Source organism: Stigmatopora argus, chromosome 7 (genome assembly GCF_051989625.1).
Source record: "Stigmatopora argus isolate UIUO_Sarg chromosome 7, RoL_Sarg_1.0, whole genome shotgun sequence".
NCBI lineage: Eukaryota > Metazoa > Chordata > Actinopteri > Syngnathiformes > Syngnathidae > Stigmatopora > Stigmatopora argus.
This window is the reverse complement of record NC_135393.1, coordinates 10,495,737-10,518,693: the sequence shown is the minus strand read 5'-3', so window position 1 is coordinate 10,518,693 and position 22,957 is coordinate 10,495,737. Positions and strand designations below refer to the sequence as shown.

The 22,957-nt window shown below is 38.6% G+C and overlaps 2 protein-coding genes across 17 annotated transcripts in view; one reads left to right on the top strand and one right to left on the bottom strand.

Annotated features, from left to right (window-relative positions):
• The window catches only part of adgrl3.1 (adhesion G protein-coupled receptor L3.1), a 110,923-nt gene that overhangs the window by 3,533 nt on the left and 84,433 nt on the right, over window positions 1-22,957 (bottom strand). For 4 of the 11 annotated variants that reach the window (XM_077606152.1, XM_077606151.1, XM_077606148.1 and 1 more), the window contains 12 exons: window positions 21,017-21,139; window positions 20,714-20,919; window positions 20,420-20,596; window positions 19,168-19,377; window positions 15,272-15,492; window positions 12,629-12,695; window positions 11,365-11,456; window positions 7,450-7,618; window positions 5,344-5,520; window positions 4,787-4,880; window positions 3,060-3,188; window positions 854-871 (listed from right to left, as the gene is read on the bottom strand). In XM_077606152.1, the coding sequence (XP_077462278.1) occupies window positions 854-871; window positions 3,060-3,188; window positions 4,787-4,880; window positions 5,344-5,520; window positions 7,450-7,618; window positions 11,365-11,456; window positions 12,629-12,695; window positions 15,272-15,492; window positions 19,168-19,377; window positions 20,420-20,596; window positions 20,714-20,919; window positions 21,017-21,139 (1,683 nt within the window). The remainder of the gene's footprint in view (window positions 1-853; window positions 872-3,059; window positions 3,189-4,786; window positions 4,881-5,343; window positions 5,521-7,449; window positions 7,619-11,364; window positions 11,457-12,628; window positions 12,696-15,271; window positions 15,493-19,167; window positions 19,378-20,419; window positions 20,597-20,713; window positions 20,920-21,016; window positions 21,140-22,957) is intronic. The other 7 variants (XM_077606158.1, XM_077606159.1, XM_077606155.1 and 4 more) reach the window with 3 other exon arrangements.
• Window positions 18,691-22,957, top strand: part of LOC144077995 (multiple PDZ domain protein) — a 126,166-nt gene continuing 121,899 nt past the window's right edge. For 5 of the 6 annotated variants that reach the window (XR_013301141.1, XM_077606145.1, XM_077606147.1 and 2 more), the window contains exons 1-3: window positions 18,691-18,760; window positions 19,198-19,336; window positions 20,382-20,461. The gene's annotated coding sequence lies outside the window, so the exon portion shown is untranslated. Of the gene's footprint in view, window positions 18,761-19,175; window positions 19,337-20,381; window positions 20,462-22,957 lie in introns of those variants that run through there. The other variant, XM_077606142.1, reaches the window with a different exon arrangement.

Here is a 22,957-nt window from a genome sequence, read left to right as displayed (position 1 = left end):
TTTATCTCATCTCATTTTATGAACCGCTTTATTCTCACTAGGGTCGCGAGGGTGCTGGAGCCTATCCCAGCTGACTTTGGGCCAGAGGCGGGGACACCCTGAATTGGTGGCCAGCCAATCGCACGGCACAAGGAGACAAACAACCATTCACGCTCACACTCATACCTAGGGGCAATTTAGAGTGTCCCATCAGCCTACCATGCATGTCTTTGGAACGTGGGAGGAAACCGGCGTGCCCGGAGAAAACCCACGCAGGCCCGTTGAGAACATGAAAACTCCACATAGGTGGACCGACCTGGATTTAAACCCAGGTTCCCCACTGTGAGGCCAACAGGCTAACCACTCAGCCCTTGCGCTTTTATTTCATCATTTTTATTTTGTTTTTCCGAAAAAGCGAGAATGTTAAGTCAAGTGGAATGAGACACGTTATTACTTCAATGTCTGATATTTAAAGTTGTACTGCAGCATTAATTTTGAAAACAGAGCGTCTTGGTCATCAATAAGAAGCTTCCACTCTGCTACAGTCAAATTGCTAGTATTTTGTAAATGATTGTAGTTACAAATATACATTTAAAAACAATATAAGTTGAAGCAACACTGAACATATTCAATAGTAATTCAATAATTCAAGGAAATAATTCAAAAGGTAGATATCAGATCAGAAAATTGTGTAAAAGTGAGTAAACACAGATCTTTTATAAAATAAATCTAATAAAGCAATGAAATTATGCTCTGCAAAGGCTGACAGCCAAAATAACTTATTTTTGGAAGGAGAGAGAGAAAAAAAGCTACTTCAGAGCAAATTATGAGAAAAAGTAAGTTGATGAGATTGAAGTATTAATTTAGCCCATACTTGCGTCTCGGTAAGATGCTGTTGGACGCATGAGGGAAAAGAGAGAAAAGAGCAAAAGAAATGAGGTCAGACATTAGAACAAAAATTAACTGAAACTAGAGGCATATTTTTTGTTTTGCTACATTGTTAGAAAATTGCTATTGTATGTTATTTTTTAATTTATTTACCATACCACATACACATCACAAAATGGAGAGACAACACTCTATAACAACTGAACAGATCTACAGTGTTTAATGGTGCAAAACCCTCCCCAAGTATAATCATGTAGTCTATTCTATTCTAGTCTGCATGCAGTATAACTGTATTGTACATAAAGCATTCAGTATCATCAACCAGCTTACTAAGGCCCTTTCTCACTGCACTTCAACCAACCCATTTATTGTGTATGAACTGCGGTGCAAGGACTCAACAGCATGCCGTGAGGGTTAACAGTGTGCGGGATTGGAAGCCAGTGCAAATTGAAAATGGTTTAATTCAGCTGCAGTGCAATGTGACATTCCATGGGAAAGATGCTGGAGGACAGATTTCAGCGTGACAGGGGCAAGACATTTACAGGGAGTTCTATGGCGCAAACAGCACAGACAAGAAAATTGAGAAATTAATAATTAATGTGGTATCTCAATGTTTGAGCTGGGATTATCCTTTGACATGGAAGAGAAAAAATGCCTTAGCAATGCTGGGCAAATTTCGACTTGTTTGGATATACCCGTTTTATTGAAATTGATATTAGGGGTGTAAATCACAAAGTGTTGAACATCAATTTTTCGCACAACAGTAGAATATATTATCCATTTAAGGGCCATTGATTGACGGAATACAATATTATGTTTACATTCAAGAAATCAGTCAATAATAATTAGTTGTATGTTTTTGGCAATTTTGTTGCTGAAACATTTCAAACCCTTGAATGAAAACCTTTTTTTGAGCAAAACTGCCTATCTAAAGTTTGAAAATGTTTATCAATGTTTACTGTTTTGATGGCTTTCTATTTGATACTGGTTAATTCAGACAAATGTATTATTCTCAATTTTAGCAGCCATCCGGGGGGTTTTCGCAAGGGTTCTCTTGCCTGACTTCCTTGTGGTCTCTGTGGGTTTGATTCCGGCTGGGTGGCAGTGTCATTGTGAATACGAATTGTTGTCTGTCTCTATGTGTGCCCTACAACCAACTGTCGACCATTCTAGGGTGTAGTCTGCCTTCCACTCGAAATCAGGTGGGATAGACTCCATCACTCCGTGACTCTGACAAGGATAAGCAGCGTTGCAAATGAATGGATGATCTGAACCGCTTATCCTCACAAGGGGCACCAGGTGGGAGACACCCTGAATCTGCGTTGAGCCAATCGCAGGGCACAAGGAGACGGCCAACCATTCACGCATGGATGAATGAATTTAACTTTTTTTTCAACAATAAGTGTCTTGTCTAAGTACAAAAGAGAGCACATTGACTGCCAAAGTACTGCATAGCTTTAATGGGGCTGCCGTCTGTAGATGAGGCTGTGAACTCTCCAAGATTCTTCTGTTTTTGGAATTGGCCAAACCCATGCCCTTTTAACCTGCTGCTCACGTCCTCCTCATTATAAGCAAAGCCTTTGATTTCTGTTATAACAGGGACAACTAGACAAGCTGTGGTTTCTTTTACTTCCAAACCAGCGGGAAAAGGCAGCAGGCAAGTTTGTATTTGGTTGCATAGCAACTATTAGCAAAAACAGGCATGGTTGTGCTGAGCAGCTGTTGTACCTGCACCCTCCCCTGCAATGCACGCTGCGCAAATGTGTAAGTGCCTTTAGTGATGAAATAATATGTCATTTTCACAAATGAAATGTTAATAGTGCAAAATAGGGGTTACTTGCTTGATCAAACGTAAAGAAAACAAAACGACACTGGAGAATCACTCTGATCTTACAAAAATAATTCACAAGCTATCCACAATTTCCATAGATTACAGTTGTAATCACATTAAACAGATTCTTAATGAAGCATTGTTCTTGATCAATGAAATGTGTCTATATTTTATCAAAAGTGCAACTGATCAATTAATCAATTGTCATGCCTATCCTGAAGCAGAGTGATTCACCAATCATTTTTCACTCAGTAAGCTTGACCACAGCACAGAAGGAACACTAAAAATAAAAAAAATAATGCAACATTAATCTACTTTTTCATGCTGTACTGTACAATAGGAATAAAAACATCAAGCACACCTTGAGTGTTGTACATGCCCGCAGCAGGGTTGTTATAGACTGCAGAGTCCCCCAGGAGAGTGTTATAAGGATTGTTAGTACCATGAGGACGAAGGAGAGCATTAGTTATAAGATGATTAGCCATGGTTCCTGGTACAGGCAGATAAAGAAAGGAAGGAGGAAAGGAAAAGCAACAGCCGAGTTACGAGAAGAAAAAAAGGAGGAGAGAAGCATTTGGAGATTGAAGGCAAGGGAGTGCGTGTAGATGTGGCATAGTGGGAGTAATTACAGCAAAAGTCAGAAAAAGATGAAGAGTGAGTATGTGGGAGAAAGCGAGAGAGAAGAGGAGAAATGTATCAAACAATCGGACACATTTTGAGGTAAGAGCCTGAGAAAAGCAAGTCAAGTCATTCTTGCAGCCATTGGCCATGGGAGGCGAGGAGTGAAGTTTTTATAGCGGGCTTTGAATTGCGAGAGAAGCATTGCTGAACTTATTTGTGTAGTTTTTGCAGAGCTCTATAGCACTTCAAGTAAAGTAAATGTATTTCATTATTTTCAAATATTGTCTTAACAATATGACATGTAAATTGTAGATAATGAAAACAATAGAACATGTTTTCATACACTGAAAGTAATTCTTTTTTGAAGAGCCTCTTGCAATTATTATTTTGGAGCAAAATTCAGCCATTTACTTTACACACACAAAATTCTTAACTAGTGATGAATAATGCTAAAAAATCTAAATATTGAATAATTTTCCTAAAAAATAATCACCTTATCTGCACCTTATACTATATAAAAATTTGAATGTAACAAGGAAGAGGAGGATTAGAAATGAATAAAAAGCAGGGGCTGTTGAGGTTTTCTTCATAAGTGTGCGATAATTCATTTTATTTTTACACTATGTATCACATTTCGCGTCAATATGTAAGCCTAGCAGCTTATTAGCAGCTTTGAAGGAGACCTCGACTTTGAGACTAACCAATGGAGGTGTGAGAATATTTGACTCTTTGGAAGACACACTCTTCTTTAGTAGCGCTGCTTTGACCTTCACTGGATAGGTGCAACAGATATCAGTAGAGCTTTACTATATGAGGTATAATATTAGACAGATTTGTTCAAGGCAGCATTGGACAATTCACTGGCTCGATCAGTAAAATCTAGAGTCCATTACAAGTGTCTGCATCTACAAAAATGACTATTATGTTTCCTACTCTGAAATTCTCTTATAAATTGCACAAATTGTTTAAATAATAGAATATATGTTAGTCTTTTAAGCAGAATCTCTAAATTGTAATGCCTTGGGTACACTGATATACAATATGCTGTACAATATTTGAGTATCAAGCTGGCATTTTTATAAAATGGGGGATTCTTTCCTTTCAGATTGTGCTGCAGTCATTGACTGCATAATGCACTTGGGTCAACCTCAAAAAAGGAAAGCTTGCCAATAAAAAAAATAAATGACTCTTCATGATATATGCGCAAAAAATACATAACGTTGTCATAAACTGTGATGAGAGGTTTTCTATAAACATTATGTTCAATAAAAGCATCCTTACATCAATAATATATTTAGATACACTTTACAACCAACTGTCGAGACAGTATTACGGTATGTTATGATGTGCATGGAATTCTACCACTTCAATATCCATGACAGCTTTTGATATTTGGGCCCTCTGCTACTTATAAAGCGGACATGTTGACAGTGATGATGATGCAAATGCACAGTATCCCACGGTTACCTCTGTTAAGTGTGGCAGAGCTGTTTATGTCTCCTGTGATGAAGGAGGACTCTTGTTTCCTCACGGTGTCATTCCACATCCGCCTTATTCGACTCTACGCACACGGGAGCGGAAGCCAGATGGAAAAGGGAAGAGGTAGAGGTGGTGTGGAAAAAAGGAAACAACATCACGATGATGAAAGGGAAGAGGGGGAAGAAAGGAATGACAGTTGTGAGTCAAGACAAAACATATTTACACCCCCACGACCAAAACAAAACAGTTTTACAAGGTCTATGGGAAAAAAGGCCAATTACATCGGAAAGATAGCCAAAAAGTAAATTATCAAGCTGTAAAGAAATAATTGGGGGAAATAACAACATCCATTCCATTTACACTTGAAAAAAAATGTTTGCCAGCAACTACTATATATGCACAGCTGTGTGTGAAGGCTGGAACTATCTTTTCCAACTCACCATGTATTTAAATAAAATGAGCTCATCCAAAATGTGCCAAATTGGATTTACAGTTGAAAGTGAAATGCAATAGCCCATAACCCTGCTGGCATGCAGCTGTCTCACCTGGGATTCTGCTGTGCTGTAGCGTCCAGGTGTGCAGGCTGGTAAGCTCACCTGTGAGCCTGTGGAGTAGCGGCCAGGTGTCCGAGAGGTGGTGGTCTTTGAGGAGGAGATGGAGGTCTCCACACTTTTGCCACTACAGCAGTGAGTACGCAAACACTTGCCGTACTCTTTACGCACCTATACAACAAAAAGTTGGATTGAAATTGTTAATGGAATAGTTTGTTAGTTAATGCTGCTAACCTTATTCAGAATAAAAACAATTACGTAGTGTTTGATTCATTCATTTTCTGAACCACTTATCCTCTAACTATGGGTAACAGGTGGGGGACACCCTGAATTGGTGGATAGTCAATCGCAGGGCCCAAGGAGACGAAGAACATTCACACTCACACTCAAACTTAGGGGCAATTTAGAGTTTTCAACTTGCCCAGAATAAAGTGCAGTCGTGCCTTGAGATACAATTTCTTGAGAAAGGTTCTGTGTTTTAAATTAAGATGAATTCATTCAAGTTTCTTGATTATTGATCATTCACCCTCAGCCCATACTAATTAAAATGGATTGGACATCTAGCATTGTCAATGACACTGAAATGTGATCATTCACTGCCACATCCCTCAGATTAAATGGATTAGACTTCTATCAGTGGGAGTGAATTAGTTCATTAAAATGTGTGGTTCAATATTTAAACAAACATTGATGCAACTGCAATTTGGAGATATGCTGTTAAAAAATGAGTTTTCTTTCCTCATTAGAACTTCATACAAAACTTCTTCCAATATAAAATTGTTTGACAAATGTGCCGAGTGCTGCAGTGACAAATCGCTCTGACTGGACAACAACGTGCTCTGTCTTCCCACAGCATCAATGGGACAACAATAACGTTGGCTTAATTTAATATATTGCCATGCGAACTGCTTTTCCAGCTGAGGTTTCTTGAACAAACATTAACTCCATCAAAATGTCGGTGTTAAAGGATTAACTTTATAACTTGCACCCTCAATATAGGCCCAATTTTAATACTGCATTTGCAATGGCGATATTCCTCCAGGAGTCATTCGATGCACTTCTACACACACGGCATCTGCATTTCGATCCTAATCAACTTAGAACAAATAGCACTGTAATTGGTTTTTAACAAGCTTGTTGGATTGGCAGCCGTGTTTTGCTGCATGCTCTGTTTGAACAGCTGTGTGGCGAGCCACTCCGTGCATCTTGGGAGAAACCATGTTGGAACGCAGCCAAAGAAAATCTCATCACGGTTCGGAGGACATCTCTCTAGACACCTTAACTGATGGCCTAACACATACCTTAAGTAGATCTAGGACACACAGAGACAGACGAAAAACTGAAAACTTTCTATGGGACTGACATCACATTAGAGAGTATTGAGTACAAAGGTTCTAGTCATTTTTATCACTATATCCCACTCCTCTTCTATTTCTCCTGGGCAATGACAAAGTGTAGGAGGCTGTGAAAAATATACAGGATGTGTAGGCTCCTCCTGGAAACTACATTATTCACATTTTGAAAACACAAATTAATAAATAATTCATATGCAAAATTAGTATCTACAATATACTCTTCCATAGGTAGCCCGGTGGCAGAGTAGTTACCGCGGCGTCCTCACAGTTTTCAGATCGAGGGTTCAATCCCAAATCCTGACCATGTGTGGCGTTTGCATGTTCTCCCTGGGCTTGTGTGTGTTTTCTCTGGGTACTCTGGTTTCCATTCACCTCCCATGCAGGATAGGCTGGTTGAACATTATAAATTCCTCCCAGCTCTGAGTGATTGGTTGTTTTTCTGATTGTTCCCTGTGATTAGCTGCCCATAGTTGGATGGGATAGACTCCAACCGCCCCTGCAACCCTTGTGAGGATGAGCGGTATGGAAAATTAATGAATGAATACTCTTCTGCATACACAGCATAATACAATGGTCACCTTCTTTTGAAAGTTTTACAAGATTTATGGAAGCTTTTAAATTCATACATATATGTAACACGATTCAAATGAGGAAATCAGATGAACGAAAATAAAACAAGTGAGAGCTTTAGTGGATAATTTGGGAACCTTCTCACTGATCCTTTTATGCCCTGCATTTTACTCACCTTTTTCTGAAGAATGCAGTGAAAGATAAAGATGAACATGCCCTGCAGCGAGTTGAAGATGGTGAAAAGATAAGCCATGATGACTGTGCTTTCATTGATGTACATCAGACCAAAAGCCCAGGTGAGGCCCAACAGACAGAGAAGGGCTATAGCCCCGATCACCCAAGACCTGGAAAGGAAGGAAAGTTCTGTGAAAAAAAGCTGTTTTTGTTTTCCAGTAAACATTGTACAGTCTTTGAAAAGAATTATTTTCTCTTATTGGGTCATAAAGGTCAGTTGGGTAGGACCCACAGGCAATGTTCCCTCTAATTTTTCGTTGGTCTGAGCAGAAAGTCAACCTCCCTGAGCGCACTGAGTACCAGTGTGAGCGACATCATCGGTACTCGGATGATTTGCCTAAAGACATTTCGCCGACGGACGTTTGACAGACGGGCAGGTCGCCGAATGAACGTTCGGTAGAACGTCCATTCGGCGACCTGTCCATTTTTCATGTAAAACATGCTGTAAAACACGAAAAACATAAGTGGACAGAGCTACTGCCACTGGCTGCCGCTTAAACGGCGCCATCATGGGTAAAAAAAAAAAAAATAAATAAATAAAAAAAAAAAATCCGATTTTTTTTTTTACTGCGCGCCATATGATTGCTGCTGCGCAGAGAAGACGAGAGTAGTGCGCAATTGCGCACGCGCGCAGCTTAGAGGGAACACTGCCCACAGGTAATGGACAACTATTAGAGGCCAAATTATTTTCAGTTTGTGGTACGCTAACCTTATCTCTTCACCCTAGTCAGAAATACTCCTAGGCTTACTGTGATACATGGACTACCAAAAAGGGTTTAGAAAGGGTACACCTAAACTTTTGCTAAAGTTAGATTGGCTAAACCCAGGGAGGTGTCCCTCACAGTCTCAATCACAAACAACATGTGGGGAAGAGTATGAGAGTTTAATGACCTTGCTGATACCATGCAGAGACTTTACAAATCATTTTATGGATCAAATCTTACAGATTTTTTGAAGCTCAACTAAATATTCATCCATTTTTGTTTGGCTTTCTTCATCGCACTGGGAGGTTACTAAGGCATACCCTAGAAAACTTTGGATCATATTTTCCAACCCTCTGTGTACCTGTACTGTAGCTCTCTTTCGCTGGTTTGAAAAAGTGGATGAGATTCCTATAGTATATATACTAATTGTACCTAAAGTATGATGAAAATCACTGTCATCATTTGAAGCAGGAATGCATGCACAATCAGTGGCTAGGTAAATACTTTTTTTGCCCCGCTGTATATATTACAATAGGGCAGTCCAATCTATTCCACAAAGCGTTTTGTTCCAACTGATCCAGCATGAACAGTTTAACCCATACGGTCTCGTGAAACAAGCAGCACCTGACTGCAGTCAACTGATTACAGTTTAAAGAGACCAGATGAGGACCGGTTTGGACACCCATGTACTAGAAGGTGTAAAAGCTAATATGTCAATGTCACTTCTAAACAGAAATTCCCTTTAATGCTGCACATTTATTTTTTGTCGTGTGATGAACTCACGCCTCTGAACTAGCTTTGTATGGCATCTGTTTTTGTGCGTGGATTGCAGTAGTGCTGTTCTTGTCGTGCGTGCTTTTGATCTCTTTGGTGCAAAATTGCACTATGCTCAAGGCATGCGAATATTCTATGTTAGGACTCAATAGGCAGGAGCTTTGCTTTCAGAAAGTGACATTTCCCCAATTTAGGTCACTCCCTGGTCTACTTCAGCTTAGATAATGGGCTCTAATGTGATTGGCTAAATGGACAGTGATCACTTCTTATGGAGGGGATATAGAAACATGGAGGCCAGGCAGGGGTTTAGGACAGGATATTAGCGAGATATTAGGAGAGTTGGGAGGAAGAAGAAGAAAGTGAAGAGGAGAGTAAGTAAGTGCAACCGAGGTGATTGATTTGATGTTGCCCTCTGTGGCACCATTCAGGCGAGACATAAGCGCCAATAAAGCCCGTCTGCCGACCCTCTCCAATAAAGGAGCACACTCATCCCTCTTTTCCTTCCATTCGTGTTCCCTCTATTCCCCCCTCGGAGTTCCCTGAAGCCTCTCAGCTGCCTCCCCTCTCTCCCTTCCAACCATTGTAACATTTCAATAGCACACTGGGTAAGTTATATGGGTCAAAGAAACAGCTCACAAATGCCACACATCTATCTAGTAATTCAAATTCCAAGGAAATGGGAAAGCACGACCGGGTCTATCAAGGAAGGGAAGTCAAAATGGGGCTGCTTTAACACCAAAATAAAACAACAGACAAATGAATGAAAATATTCCTTGGGGGCTTGATTGGAGAATGGCCTTACCAAAGACAACATATGATTCTTGAAATTAAAGAGGCAAAGAAAACAAACTAGAATGAGACAAAAAGGCCACAGTTGTGATTAACAAGGAAATGAGAGATGACTAATAAAGAAAGATTACAATGATTTAAACATTCAGTTCATTCAGACAATAAGAGAAACGGTTGGTAAAAGATCTTAAAGCGTAATATTCTTTAAACTGCTCTTTGATTTTAATCTTTCATCAGGGACTTTGATTACATTTCCGTGAAAGTTACTGGAGCAAAGATGTGGTTAGTACTCCCTAATTTCTGAAAATGCTTGTGGCAAAAGTGAGAGCAGCAGTGGTGTTTATTTGGAAAAAGAAATGATCTGAGCATCTTAAATTTGACCTTAAACAGTGTTTGCTGCATGTTGACAGGGCACTCACCACTGAGCTGTAACATATTGTTCAAATTAGACTGAAGCCTTTGTTTCAAGCGTTGTCGAATGACAGAATAACGCGGTTGTGATTTGTTAGCAAAACCAGACAGAGACACAGTGCTCATTTGAAATGAGTCATATTTTCAAGTAACATTCTCAGAGGGTCATATGCCGACAATATTAATGTGACATTCAATGAGAGGCCTCTTGAGAGGATTTGACGCAAAAATGAGATGTGTTTCAAACAAACATGCTGAATTAAAGAAAGACAATGGGAATAAATGTTTTTATAGGTTTTTTTATTTTATTTTACTGGGTTAAGAAATAATTGAATAATTTTCTTTTTCTCGCTTTTGTGTTTTTCTGATCTTTTATAGAAAAGTGGTTTATTTGGTAGTATAATGAGGTCTGTGGAACAAATTATAGAAGTTACATGTAAAATTTGACCCTACTTACAAAAAATCCAAATTAAAGAACCACTTCTGGAATGAAATAATTTCTTAAGTAGAGTTACCGCTGTATTTGAATTTGAACCCAGACCTGCACACATAGTATGCATGCACACACACACACACACACACACACACACACACACACACACACACACACACACACACACACACACACGCACACACACACACACACAAACACCACATACACACACGCACACGCACACACCATGCCACACAACGACATTACATTTTTAATGAATACCTTGCTGAAGGGAGTAACAATGGATCATTTTATTGGGTAGCATTTTACTGTGCATGTGTATAACGCCGTAGCTGATGAATGTAGTCTACACACAAATTTACTTGGTCTTCCAAGGTGTTTCACTGTCTGTAAAAAGTGTCATTTTTATTTTTGCTTTAATGTTGTTGCTTGGCAACAGCATCAAGTCGAGGTGTTTCCTGGGTGAAGCCACTTGCTTCAATAAGTCAATTTTTATGGCTCAAGCAGAAAACACAAAAGGTGTTGCCGGGGTTTAAAATTGCTGGTAGGAGGATTGCAGAACAATGCAAAAGCCCTCTTTTTAAAACTAAAAGCATGGTAGTTCTCTAAATTTACTTTTCAAACAATGCTGGGTCAAATCTGTTATTTCAGATTCTATTAGATGGTAAAACCGTTATTCATTTTTTACCTTTCCTGCAAGGATCAGGTCTGAATATACACTTACTTGATGTTGTCTAGACATCCAGAATCGGGTTTGAGGATAGCTGTATGGTGAAACATCTTATAAAGAGCAATGCCAAGGAAGATTACATTGAGCTGAAACACATGAACAGAAAATGGTTGGTTTTGTGTGCCACACACAAACACACAATTGTCTCTCAAGCAGAGGACGGCAAAGGCCACTTGTAACAGGTTTGGTCACATCGTCTCGAGACAGTTTATAGCTTTATACATATATTGTGCAGTCCTTACATCCAATCAGGATCACCTTTGGAGGATATATCCAAGTAACACAGTTGCCTCTGGTGTTTTGCTTTGTGCTCTATCTTTGAGGTCATATAGTTAGCAGCCATTGCAATTACATTACACTGACCTACCTTATATTCTTGGTAAGATCAATGATGCCAAGTTGATTTTAATTAGAGAAATTATTATTCTGGTGATAATTTACATAATTGGGAACAGGTCCCATTGCCACGATTCCCATTCTCTGTGTATTTTAATTGTGTGTATAATGTAATGTAATGTGTATTTTATTTATTCATTTATTTGCTTCTGACAACAGCTTTATCTCTATTTCCATCAGTTTTTCACAAGTTGCAGGCCTGCACAAGCACTTCCTCATAGAAGAACGGCTGGCAAATTGAGAAGTTAATAAAAAAATACCAAGGTAATGCTTACGTGCGCTACCTGTTACATTTCACTTTTACTCACAATTAATAAATAAGCTGTTGGAGTTTTCAAATGTTTGCATTTGAGGTCTCATTTTCATCATGAGTAAAAATGGTAGAACACCGGGAAGTTGTTGCATGCGTGGTGCTTGAAATAATTAGCTTGATAAAGCTCTTCCAGTGAAGTGTCCAATTAACTACACCAGAGGAAACACATTAATACCATCCATCTATTTTCAACATCTTATCCTGTTAAGGGCCACAGGGGACCTAGATCCCATTACTGCTGACCCTGGATTGGTCGTCAGGTAAGGAAAACAGAATACCATCCACACCCATCACTGCGCAGGAAAAGACCCCATGCGTGAAATAAATAGCTTTCCACCCCACTTTTCATTTTCATTTATAGTTGCATTGTACTGTTATTTGAGGGCTAAAGCAAAATTAGGACTATTTTACATTGATAACTTTTCTAACTTTGGATAAACCGAAAAGAAACAAGGTGAGATTTGGCAACACATTCACGTAACTAATATTATGACAGTCAACCACAATGTGCCAAGAATGAGCATGTGTGCTTGTGCGTGTGTATCTCACCATTATGATGAGGGTAGCAGGGCCTATAAAGCTCCAGATAAAGTATGTATCCAGTCGTAACCAGCACCTAAAGAGAGAGGAAAGATGCAGGGGATTAAAACCTGTCTCAGAGGAATGCTGGCTGGTTAAGATTTACCAGCAAACCATAGTTTCTGCATCTACATGCACTACACATTCTACACATACACATACCCACTCTGTAGGGAAGGCGAACAGGTTATTTACATGACTTTCAATAGCATCATATTAAAGGTGGAGGACAAAAGGAATTGTGAGAACAACATGAATTATTGAGCAAAATCAAGAAAGCATTGGCTGATGTGTACATCAACACACTGGGGATGAGATGGTAAGAGTTGATTACCTGTAAAAGAAACCCTTCTAAACCCCCCAAGGGCACAAATATATGACATTGCCACATGGTGAGGTAGTGAAGCATAATGTGTTCATTTGAATACAGCACTATGGCCCAGGGCACTCTATTTATGCTGTCCGGGGTTGAATATCGTGTGAAGAACTGAGAGACATGCACAAATACAGAGTTTGCAAAACTAAAGCAATTACCACAGAAACTAGCAAACCACTCACCATAAAAAAATGATGAAATAATAATTTTAATTAGTTTTGTTGTCCCAATTCGGTGGTAAACTGGGGACACTAGTTTCGTAGACTGTATCTGCGTTCTTCAGCAAAAATGTTCAGCTTGTGTTAAATCCTTTCCAGTGCAGTAAACCCTTTCTAAGTTGGAATTTGGTAGATCAGTCCTGTGGCACTGCCCAATGTTTTGCACTTGTCTGAGGAAGTCCCACTTTCATCAAAATAGAACGGTCCAATAGACCAACATACCTGTAACCGCTTTAATAACTACAAGAGTGCATGGAGTACACCACTCATGTTTTGTCCTTAATCATGTAATCTGAAACTCATCATACGTAATGTACATATGTTTGTGTAGATAGCTTTGAACTTTCCTCATTTTCAGCATGTGGCGGAAAAGAAGAGAAAGTGTGCCCACTACACAGGGACACACACCGACACGTGATAACTTTCATTGGAGCAAAAATGGCCAACAGATTCACAGCCTGCTGAATTTTGAATTATTAATCTTTCAATTTCCACCATATTAGAGCATTCCTCCATTGAGGGGGGCCCCACACTGTGCCACTGTATCTTCCACAATGGCCTCCTGTATTAAGTCAATGCACTCCACCTTCATTATGATGATTCAGTTGTAACTAATGAAAGGAATGGAATATGTTGAACTTGCAATTATTTTAGTTTGATGAAATAGTCTTCATTTTAGATGAAAAATACTATTCTTTGTTACTGACACTGAATAAATGTGAATTTATGAAAATAAGTATTATTTTGGGCTCCTGCCTGGTTTGATTTAGATACGAATAGAGGGTTTTGATTTGATTCGATGGTCTTGTGAATGGAAGCCTTGTAATAAATTGTAAACTTCAAATACGTTATGACAAAAATAAAGCTTTTGAAACCCGTTGGTTTGTGACAAAACGCCACAGTCGTTTGTAGTATTTATTTATTTTTTGTCTTTTTAATGATCAACAAAACTAATTGTCTAAAAAGGGTTCTGTCATCCATCCCACAATAGTACATAGCCTGTGAACATTTATCTGGAGCTAGGCATGCAGTTTCATGTTTTATTGATTATCCGGGGATGAAATATTGAGGTAAGTGGCGTTGTTGCACCTTCAACAGAGTCAACGCGTTCCTGCTTGCCCAACTTCCCGAGTGATGCCTACCTCTTGGAAAGCTGAACTTTACTAACGGTCTCAAGAGTAGCAGCGCAAAAACGTGAATCATTTAACAGCTTTTTAATGTACTGTCATTGTTCGTTGCCTGTATGGAAGCACTTATTCATAAGGCACTGAGCCAAGAAATCTTAAATGTTTAACATAAACGTGTAAAGTTTGAAAAATGCAACATTATGCTCAGTCCTTATATTTCCCAGTGCTTCATTAGCAAACCTTTGCAGTGCATTTACAATGGATGTTTAATTTTCCAGTGGAAACTGGAAAACACTATCACCTTGGGATTACTTTACGAGATTCGACAGATGGGACTTCACTGACCCACAACCCATATTCCTTTTCTTTATAAAGCTGTTTTATTTAGATTTGTCTCTGTAGAGAGCACTAAACAGAGAACTAACTAATATGTTTAGTTTCCCTGTGTTATCATACTCAGGTTTCAGTGCAAGAACACCTATTGAATAAAATAGTGGACTATTTTTCTTGCACATGGTGCATACATATGCTTCATGTGAAGGAGGTGTTTGCTGCCTTCTCTCTTGAACTCAGCCAGTGACTCAGTCAAGCATGCATTAGTTTCCTTATTTATGTTGACGACAGCACGCTGCCTCTTGGGTATATATCAGTCGCATACAAAAAAAACAAGCTTTCCATTCGCACCCTTTGAATTTTCCCACATTGTTGTCCTCCTGAAGCCAGTTTCACCTCTCTTTGCTACTCTTCCGCCATACTTCACTGCTTCTCCCTCATCTCATCCTCTCTTTAGTGACACTCTTCAAATGCTTGTAGAGTTTACCGGCACAGCCAAAACGACAGCAGGCAGACTCCCTCCTTTCTTCACACCCCACCATCCCACCATATCGCTTACACTCGGTCGGTGCCGTAGCTCCTGTAGTCCACTGCAGCGGAGACGGCCACTATGACAGCAGGCACGCCGTACCCTGCCAGGTAGAAGTACTTAGTCCGGGAGTGTTCGCTTTCAAACACCTCCACCAGCATGATGTATAGCTGCACCCCTTCCAAGAACATCCAGGTGAAGGCTGCCAAGAAGAAGAAATGGAGCAGGGCCGCAAAGACTGCACAGGCAATCTGGTGAGAGAGAAAAAGGACAGGAATTAAAAACAAACAAAAAAACCCCACAACATTTAGATTGTACAAAATGATCACTGTACAGCATTTTGGAAAGTAAAAAAAAAAGCCAAAATAACTTTGCCACACACACAGACTCGGTGTAGTCTGTCTTTTGCCCAAATTCAGCTGGGATACGTTCCATCAAAGAGGATGTGCGGTACGGGATAAATATAAATATATTATATATATATAATATATATAATATATATATATCATATATATATATATATGTATATGTATATATATGTATATATATATATATATATATATATATATATATATATATATATATATATATATATATATACATACATACATTTGTATATAGGTAACGAGAGATAGAGAAAGAGAGGGAGCAGCAAAAATGAGCACTTGGAAAATGAAAAGAGAAGCACTCAGTGTAAAACAGCATTACACAACTGTGGCAAATGGGAGGGAAGAAAAGAGTGGTGCTTAAGAAAAGAGGGAACGGCAAGAGTGATCTGTGTGATTTGGGCCATCATTTCCATGGCGATCTAAAGAGTCACTGAATGAAAATGCTCAAAGTGTGACTTTTTATAATGAAAGCGCTTGCAAAGGGAGACAATTGCCTAATGTCTGACAGACAATGAGTTTGGGGAGCCAGGGAGTCGCTCATTTCCATTTCTAATGACGGCACGTTTTTCCTTACACACACAAAAGTACATAAAAAGGCTGTGCTACTTATGCAGAGTCATTTGGTTTTCCTGATGGATTTACTGGCTTAACTGGCTACAAGCTAAGTGACGCTGACGATGTTAATGGAGGTCACGAGTAGCCACCGGTAATTAACGGGAGAGTGTTCTGCACACGCACGGAACCTCGTGTGCATAAAATGACATATGATCTTTCCACACAGTCACAGAGAAGCACGCAATTCCAAGAGACAATGTTTTTACACTGTTCTCCTTTCTCCCAGTGATAATAATAAGCTTTTCCTAATGGACACTGCAAGATGCAAAGCTCCTCTTTGGAGAAGATAAAAGAGACTATGAACAACACAGGCATCAATAAATGTTTGGAAAGTACAAAACTATGTTATCTAGACACAGCTTGAACAAAATTTCCATCTTCGTTTGCAGCGGGGAAAAATTTTAATTACTCAAATCTAATGCAAAAGTTTTTCTTATATTATATCACATATCCATGGTGAGGGGGCCATAAATCCTCGGCACAGTCATGATGCATGGATGTCTACCAAGGCTTGTTAAAAATGTTGCTATTACTTCAAAATAATGTCAATATAATAATCATTTTGGGCTCTAAGCAGCTACCTCTTTCCCTCCATTTAAAATTCTGTGGCCTATACCCCATGTTTGTTATATCAACACACTAATTTCTTGTAAAATTTGGTGAATGCAGCACACATTAAGATACACCTTATAGTAAAAGTGCATTTGTTATTTAAGTCAAATATCAATGTATAGCTGAAATATGTCTGAAACAGTAACAAGAGTTACTTTATTTTAATGATGATTTTATTTTCAGTTTGAGGGCAGATTTTTAAAAACAGTGAGCTGAAAGCGCTTTTTACAATGAAAGAAACTAGTCTTTGTGTTATATTATTATTATTATTATTATAAATCCTATTTAACATCTGGTATTCTTTCTTAGTCTAGAGAAGCTTTAGTGTTATTTGCTTTGCGAGTGTTTTGTAATTATCTTCTGCAACTACATATCAATCATATTTGATTAAAAGCATGTTCTCAATGCCAATGCAAATGTCACAAAATCCATCACGTAATCAGGCGATTAAATAAAAATAATTGGAGCTTTATCGGATGCGGAGTAAATTTACCGTTTTTATCAGCAGAGAAAAAATCCCATGTTGAAGCTTTGCTGCTGACAATTTATATATAAATATACACACATACACATACAAACATACTGATCAATTAGTGTTGTATAATCTGGGAAATGATTACAGCAAAATGTTAGGTGGAAAACAAAAAAAAACAAAAATTATATTTCAATTTTAGTTCAAAATATATAATTTTGAACTAAAATTGAAATATACTTTTGTTTTTTGTTTTCCACCTAACATTTTTCTGTAATCATTTCACAGATTATACAACACTAATTGATCAGATAATGCAGATTAGGCAAACCTTATCTGAAATATAAAGTACAGATTCAGTTCGTGAGTCAGCAAGCTGGTTAATAATGCATTCTGATTTTCTTTCTCCACCGGTAATAGACAAAAGAGATATTTGCAGCAAGAGTTAGAGAAAAACAATGTAGATTGACTGTCAAATTAACTTACAATCTAAATGCCATCAGCCAAATCATAATCAATGATTATATTCAACAGGAAATTACTGGAATCATTTATGCCTGTTCAATTGAGATTAGCAAAGGGTCTGGCCAGCATTGGTTGTCACTAATCAATGGAAAGCACTGCATTAGTGAGCACAATGAAGAAGACCAAAACCATTAAAGGACTCCACTTCACAGTGACCCAGAATAAAACATATTAATATTATATAGTATTAGATGTGAACCCAGATTCACATGTTCAATATGAACATAAGATGCATATTTGCATTACAAATGCATATATATATAAATTTTCATATCATGTATTTAAATATTTACACATCAACCATAGTCAATTAACACAATATAATAGCATTGGCATATATATGTCTGGTTAGTTTCTGTGTGTAGAGCACGTCTTTATGGAGCAGCTCGTAAAATGTAGGCTGAAGTGAAATTCATGTATAACGATCCTTGGCTGAACCAAATGGATTTTTGGATTAAGAAAATTATTCATACTATCCTGAGGGTGGATGACTAATGGAAGCAAGTGAAGCAGGACTGCAGCAGCACATTGTTATAGGCAAAGCCAATAGATAGCCATGTGCACCTAATCCAATACAAATGTGAGGGGTGAGAAATGTATGGAACATTTTTTCCAAAACACTTTTATAATTAAAAAAAAAGAAAAGAAAAAAAAGATAGTTGAGTAACATTTTTTTGTTAGGGTTTGAGTTTCTTAGTAGTTCATGTCATGTTTGTGCCTTAGTGTGTCTTGTTTTTGTCCATTGGTTTCACCTGTTGTTGTTGCTTGTGTAGACCAATCCTCTGCCTCTTATATCAGCCACCTGTCCCCCATTCACTCATTAGCCGTCTGTCTATAAAAGCCCTCCGTTTTGTTTGGCTCTTGTCAGGTTTTCTTCCATGTTGCATCAGCTGGTTACCAGCCCTAGTAAGTTTCTAGACACCATACAATGATTTGTTACTTTGTCTAAGTTTTGCTTAAGGTAGTTTGTAAAGGAGAGTAAGTTTATGTTGAATTAAAGTTTTTTAGTTTACACCAGCTCCTGTCTTTTGTCTTGTTTTCCTGCACTTGGGTCCACCTCTGACTCTGCCTTCGCTAGCCAGCCTCAAGCCTAACTGTTTCACTAAAAAGCCATTATATGGATATATTTATATTTCAGTGATTCCATTTTGGAATTACTCAGTGAAAAATTCTGGTACTTCAGGACTGAAATGTAATTGATATTATCTAGTCTTTAAAAAGCTAGTCATCTTTTATTTGATAAACCATTTTAACTGTTGTTAAACTTTGGCCAGCTATTGCCTGGTTCTATCATAATGAGTCTCTTTTCTTACCGGCTGGTCTGCTCTATTGATTCCAACCAGGAAGAGCGACTCGGCAATGAAGAGGCTGATGCAAAGGTTCTTATGGATGGTATTGCGGTCGCTTTGAAGTCCCCGGAAAAAACAGAAGGTGAAGATGCAGATGAGTAAACAGACCAGGGAAAGTAGGATGCCCACCCAGGTGATTACATCCATGAGCAGGTCATGGATACTGTCTGCTTTCTGTAAAAATAAGAGAAAAATACAAATGCATTTTACCAGAATATAAAAACGTGACACCAAAATGAGCCTCCCTGCTATGAAAGATGACAGTCTGGCTGTGTGTCATTGAGCGTTCAGAGTCAGGGCGTTACAGTGTTGCACAGGTGTTCCTACTCTATCTATCAGTGTCCTGCAAGCTGGCAGGACTGATTTGTGTTCAACACAACAGTGGAATGATCGATATACTGCTCAAAACCTCATGCTGCATTCACATACGGCCGCCAAGTAAGCATGCCCTGACACTGACCTCTCTTTGAAATAAAAATGTGTCCTTTGGTTGGGAGGGTATGAGTATATATGGATGAAAGCTTATTTTTACAATACAAAAAGATAATGTCAAAACAAAATATGCAAGAAAGAGCAGTTGATCTGTAAGTCATAATGCACCACGGTATGGGAAATAAAAAAGAACACTTTTTTTTTTTTTTACATTGAAATGAACAGTTGATTAAGATGGCTTTATTTTCATAAAGTTATATAACTAGAAAGTGTCTACATTATTTAACCTGTGTAATTATATATTTGCCTGTTGGTTTCGCTTCCAGTGGTGTTAATTTATCACGCAGCTGCTTCAATCATTACTGTCCATCATTAACCTTTTTTTTTAGGAATTTTCTACCAACAGCTATAGTTCCACTATTGTGATGTGACAGTGGTGTTTGAAGAGATGCGTTAAATCTTAACTCCCCACTAAAACACAAGGATCAAAATTGCATGGCCCACTTTTAAAATAAAAACCTAGTTTTTATCAGTCATATCAGATTAAATGATCAGGATATCTTAGAGTTTGTCTAACTCATAAAACTTTCCAAAGTATGACAACTAAGTATTGGAGTCTAGAGAGTTCTAAATCTATTTGCCAGATGTTTTGCTCCCATTCTCCGCATGTCCCCCTACCCTCATTTTAAAGATGTGTTACTGCAGCTCTTTGTCTGCAAATCAAATTTTATTGTAATCCTTTCCAGAATCTTGCTGGCCAAGCGCAACCCAAGAAAATTCCTACCTTGACTTCGACGTGGGCCATAAGCACAGCAAAGCTGGTAAGGTGAGTGCAAGAGCAGCTGGTGTGTGTGCGATTGGTGGTCAGTAGACGACAGTCTTGCGTAGACCAAAACCCTGTCATGGTGCGCTTGGAGTAGCTCCAGAAGGAACAGTTGGGATTGAAGTTCTCTTCAGAATGCTGGAGAAGAGGAAAGAGATGAGTAGATTTTAAGATGGACGAAAAAAATCAAACCCCAAAAATATACCGGGTATATACACTGTAATGTCACTATCTGTGCTGGTGGGCCTCACTCACCTGTAGATGTTTGACAGTGAAGATGACTGGTTCCGACAGGTAAACTTTGTTGCTTTCCTTGTTGATGGATGCCGTGATGACGGGAGAATTGACAATGACCGAATAGTTGGGGTAGACAGCATTGCTGCCCAGTCTGACGCTGGCATTCTCCGTGGAAAGATAGGAGCCCAAATTTCTGTATAGCACAAAGGCCATCCTAATCTCACCTGTTGGAAAACAAAACAGGAGTGAGTGGGATGGCATCTAAGACAAGTTGCGTGAGGGAGAGATTTGTTGGCGTGAGAATTGGGAGTTACTTGTTACCATTTCTGCCGTGCTGTTTGAGAGTGCTGGATGACAGCTGGATGGAGTTTCCATGTAGTTCAGAGTGGGGGAATGTCAAGTCCGTGAGGCTCCCATCCGTGCTAAGCCTAGCCACTTCCAGTTCTGAAACACAAACACACACACATTAGCACAACCTCAACTCAAGTCATCACACAGCACGTTACATTAGGTTTGTTTTGTAGGCTTGTGTACAAACCATGTTTTCCCACTAAGTGTCTCACAGTCAATCTTCAAGCAATTCTCAATCATGCCGTATGACTAAAAATATCTGAAAATCATTAAAGTGAAGTCCATAATGTTTTAAAAACTCAACTGTCAACAATCTCTACAGGAAGCTCATCCTTACATGGGAATCTAATTTGGCTGCTTGCGTTTGTTAGCACATCCTTGATTAGAGCTGTGTAATGCAACAGATAAAGTTTCTAATTAACAACTAATGAACCCTTAAGTATACTACTACCTTGGGTTTTGGACTGACTTGGTGATTCATACACTGCTTTCAATGGGGAAACGGCTCGCACATCAAAAACATAAACCACACAAGGTCATTTTAGATGAAAAGAAGAGGGCTAGAGGGTCGTTAGAATATGTGGGGGAAGGTCAAAATGAGACACTAAAAGGAGCTGAAAAGAAGAGTTTAGTAAGAAAATGGGAATAAATGGTTTGTGGGAAATAGGGTAAGATATGTGAAATTTATGTACTGTAGATAAAACTGAAAAATGGCATACACGTCAAATGAATCTGAAATAGTTGCGTGTATATATTACAGCAACACATTTACCTTGAACAAGCACTATTCACATCGTGGATAGTCAATGATGGTTTGTGACAAAGAACCTGGTGTTATTGGCATCTAGGTGGCAATCAAAGAGCAGCTTGAAACAATGTTCAACCAACCATGACAAAACTACATTCATAATGTTTGTGCGAGCATGGCATTTTTCTTTGGCAAGGGTTATTAATATATATATATATATATATATATATATATATATATATATATATATATATATATATATATATATATATATATATATATATATAAGCATAGGATCATGGGAATCCACGTCTTAAGAAGTACACTAGTTTTTATTATCGCACAATGTGCATGATTATGCTGCTGTTATCTCTTGAAATCATTCTTCATCTGTGGCTAATTTGTAGATCTATTACTGAAGCGTATGTAGTCAGATTAAGTAATGTCACATGTTTCTTGGGTTTCTTTGAGATGTCATTCCTTTTGCATGCTTCCATGAAAACACAGAGGGGGAAGAATGTAGGAAGTGAGGAGCATGATGAAAAGTGCGATCAAGCCAGTTATGAATAAAAAGAAAAGATCATCATGGCAAATATGCCCACTGGATTAGCTCTGAGGGAAGATTAACTACACAAAAAAAGAGAAAAGAGCACAAGATTATTTCCTGTTTTTATTTCTTTGGAGACGTGCTAGCCTAGATTCTGGTTTGGACTCAGCAGAATGTAGAGGAAATCAAATGGCAGTTCATGGGAATGGAAAATATTTCAATTTAAGAGGGGAAGAATGTTAGAATCACATTACGTTAATAGATGTGATTCCACTGCCTAGTGATGTAAAAGAAAAACCTCTTAGAGCATCATGTAACATTCCACCACTGCCATCAGCCTCGAGCACACACTCGCAGTCGTCTTTACTCGTCATCGAGTGCTTTATTTGCCTTCCTGCTCCTCCTTTTCACCCCCAATAGCGTAACATACAAGCCGAGTGAGTCTTTGTACTGGGGGTTCTGATGTGATATGCGGGCAACGTAAGATCAAACCACACAAGGGTAGAGAGGAGGAGGATAAAAGCAAGAATGACATTCGATACTGTGGTTGCAGATGAAATAAATGCAGACAAACAAACTACAAATCACCCTGTCTTGTTCCTGTGGCGATATAGCT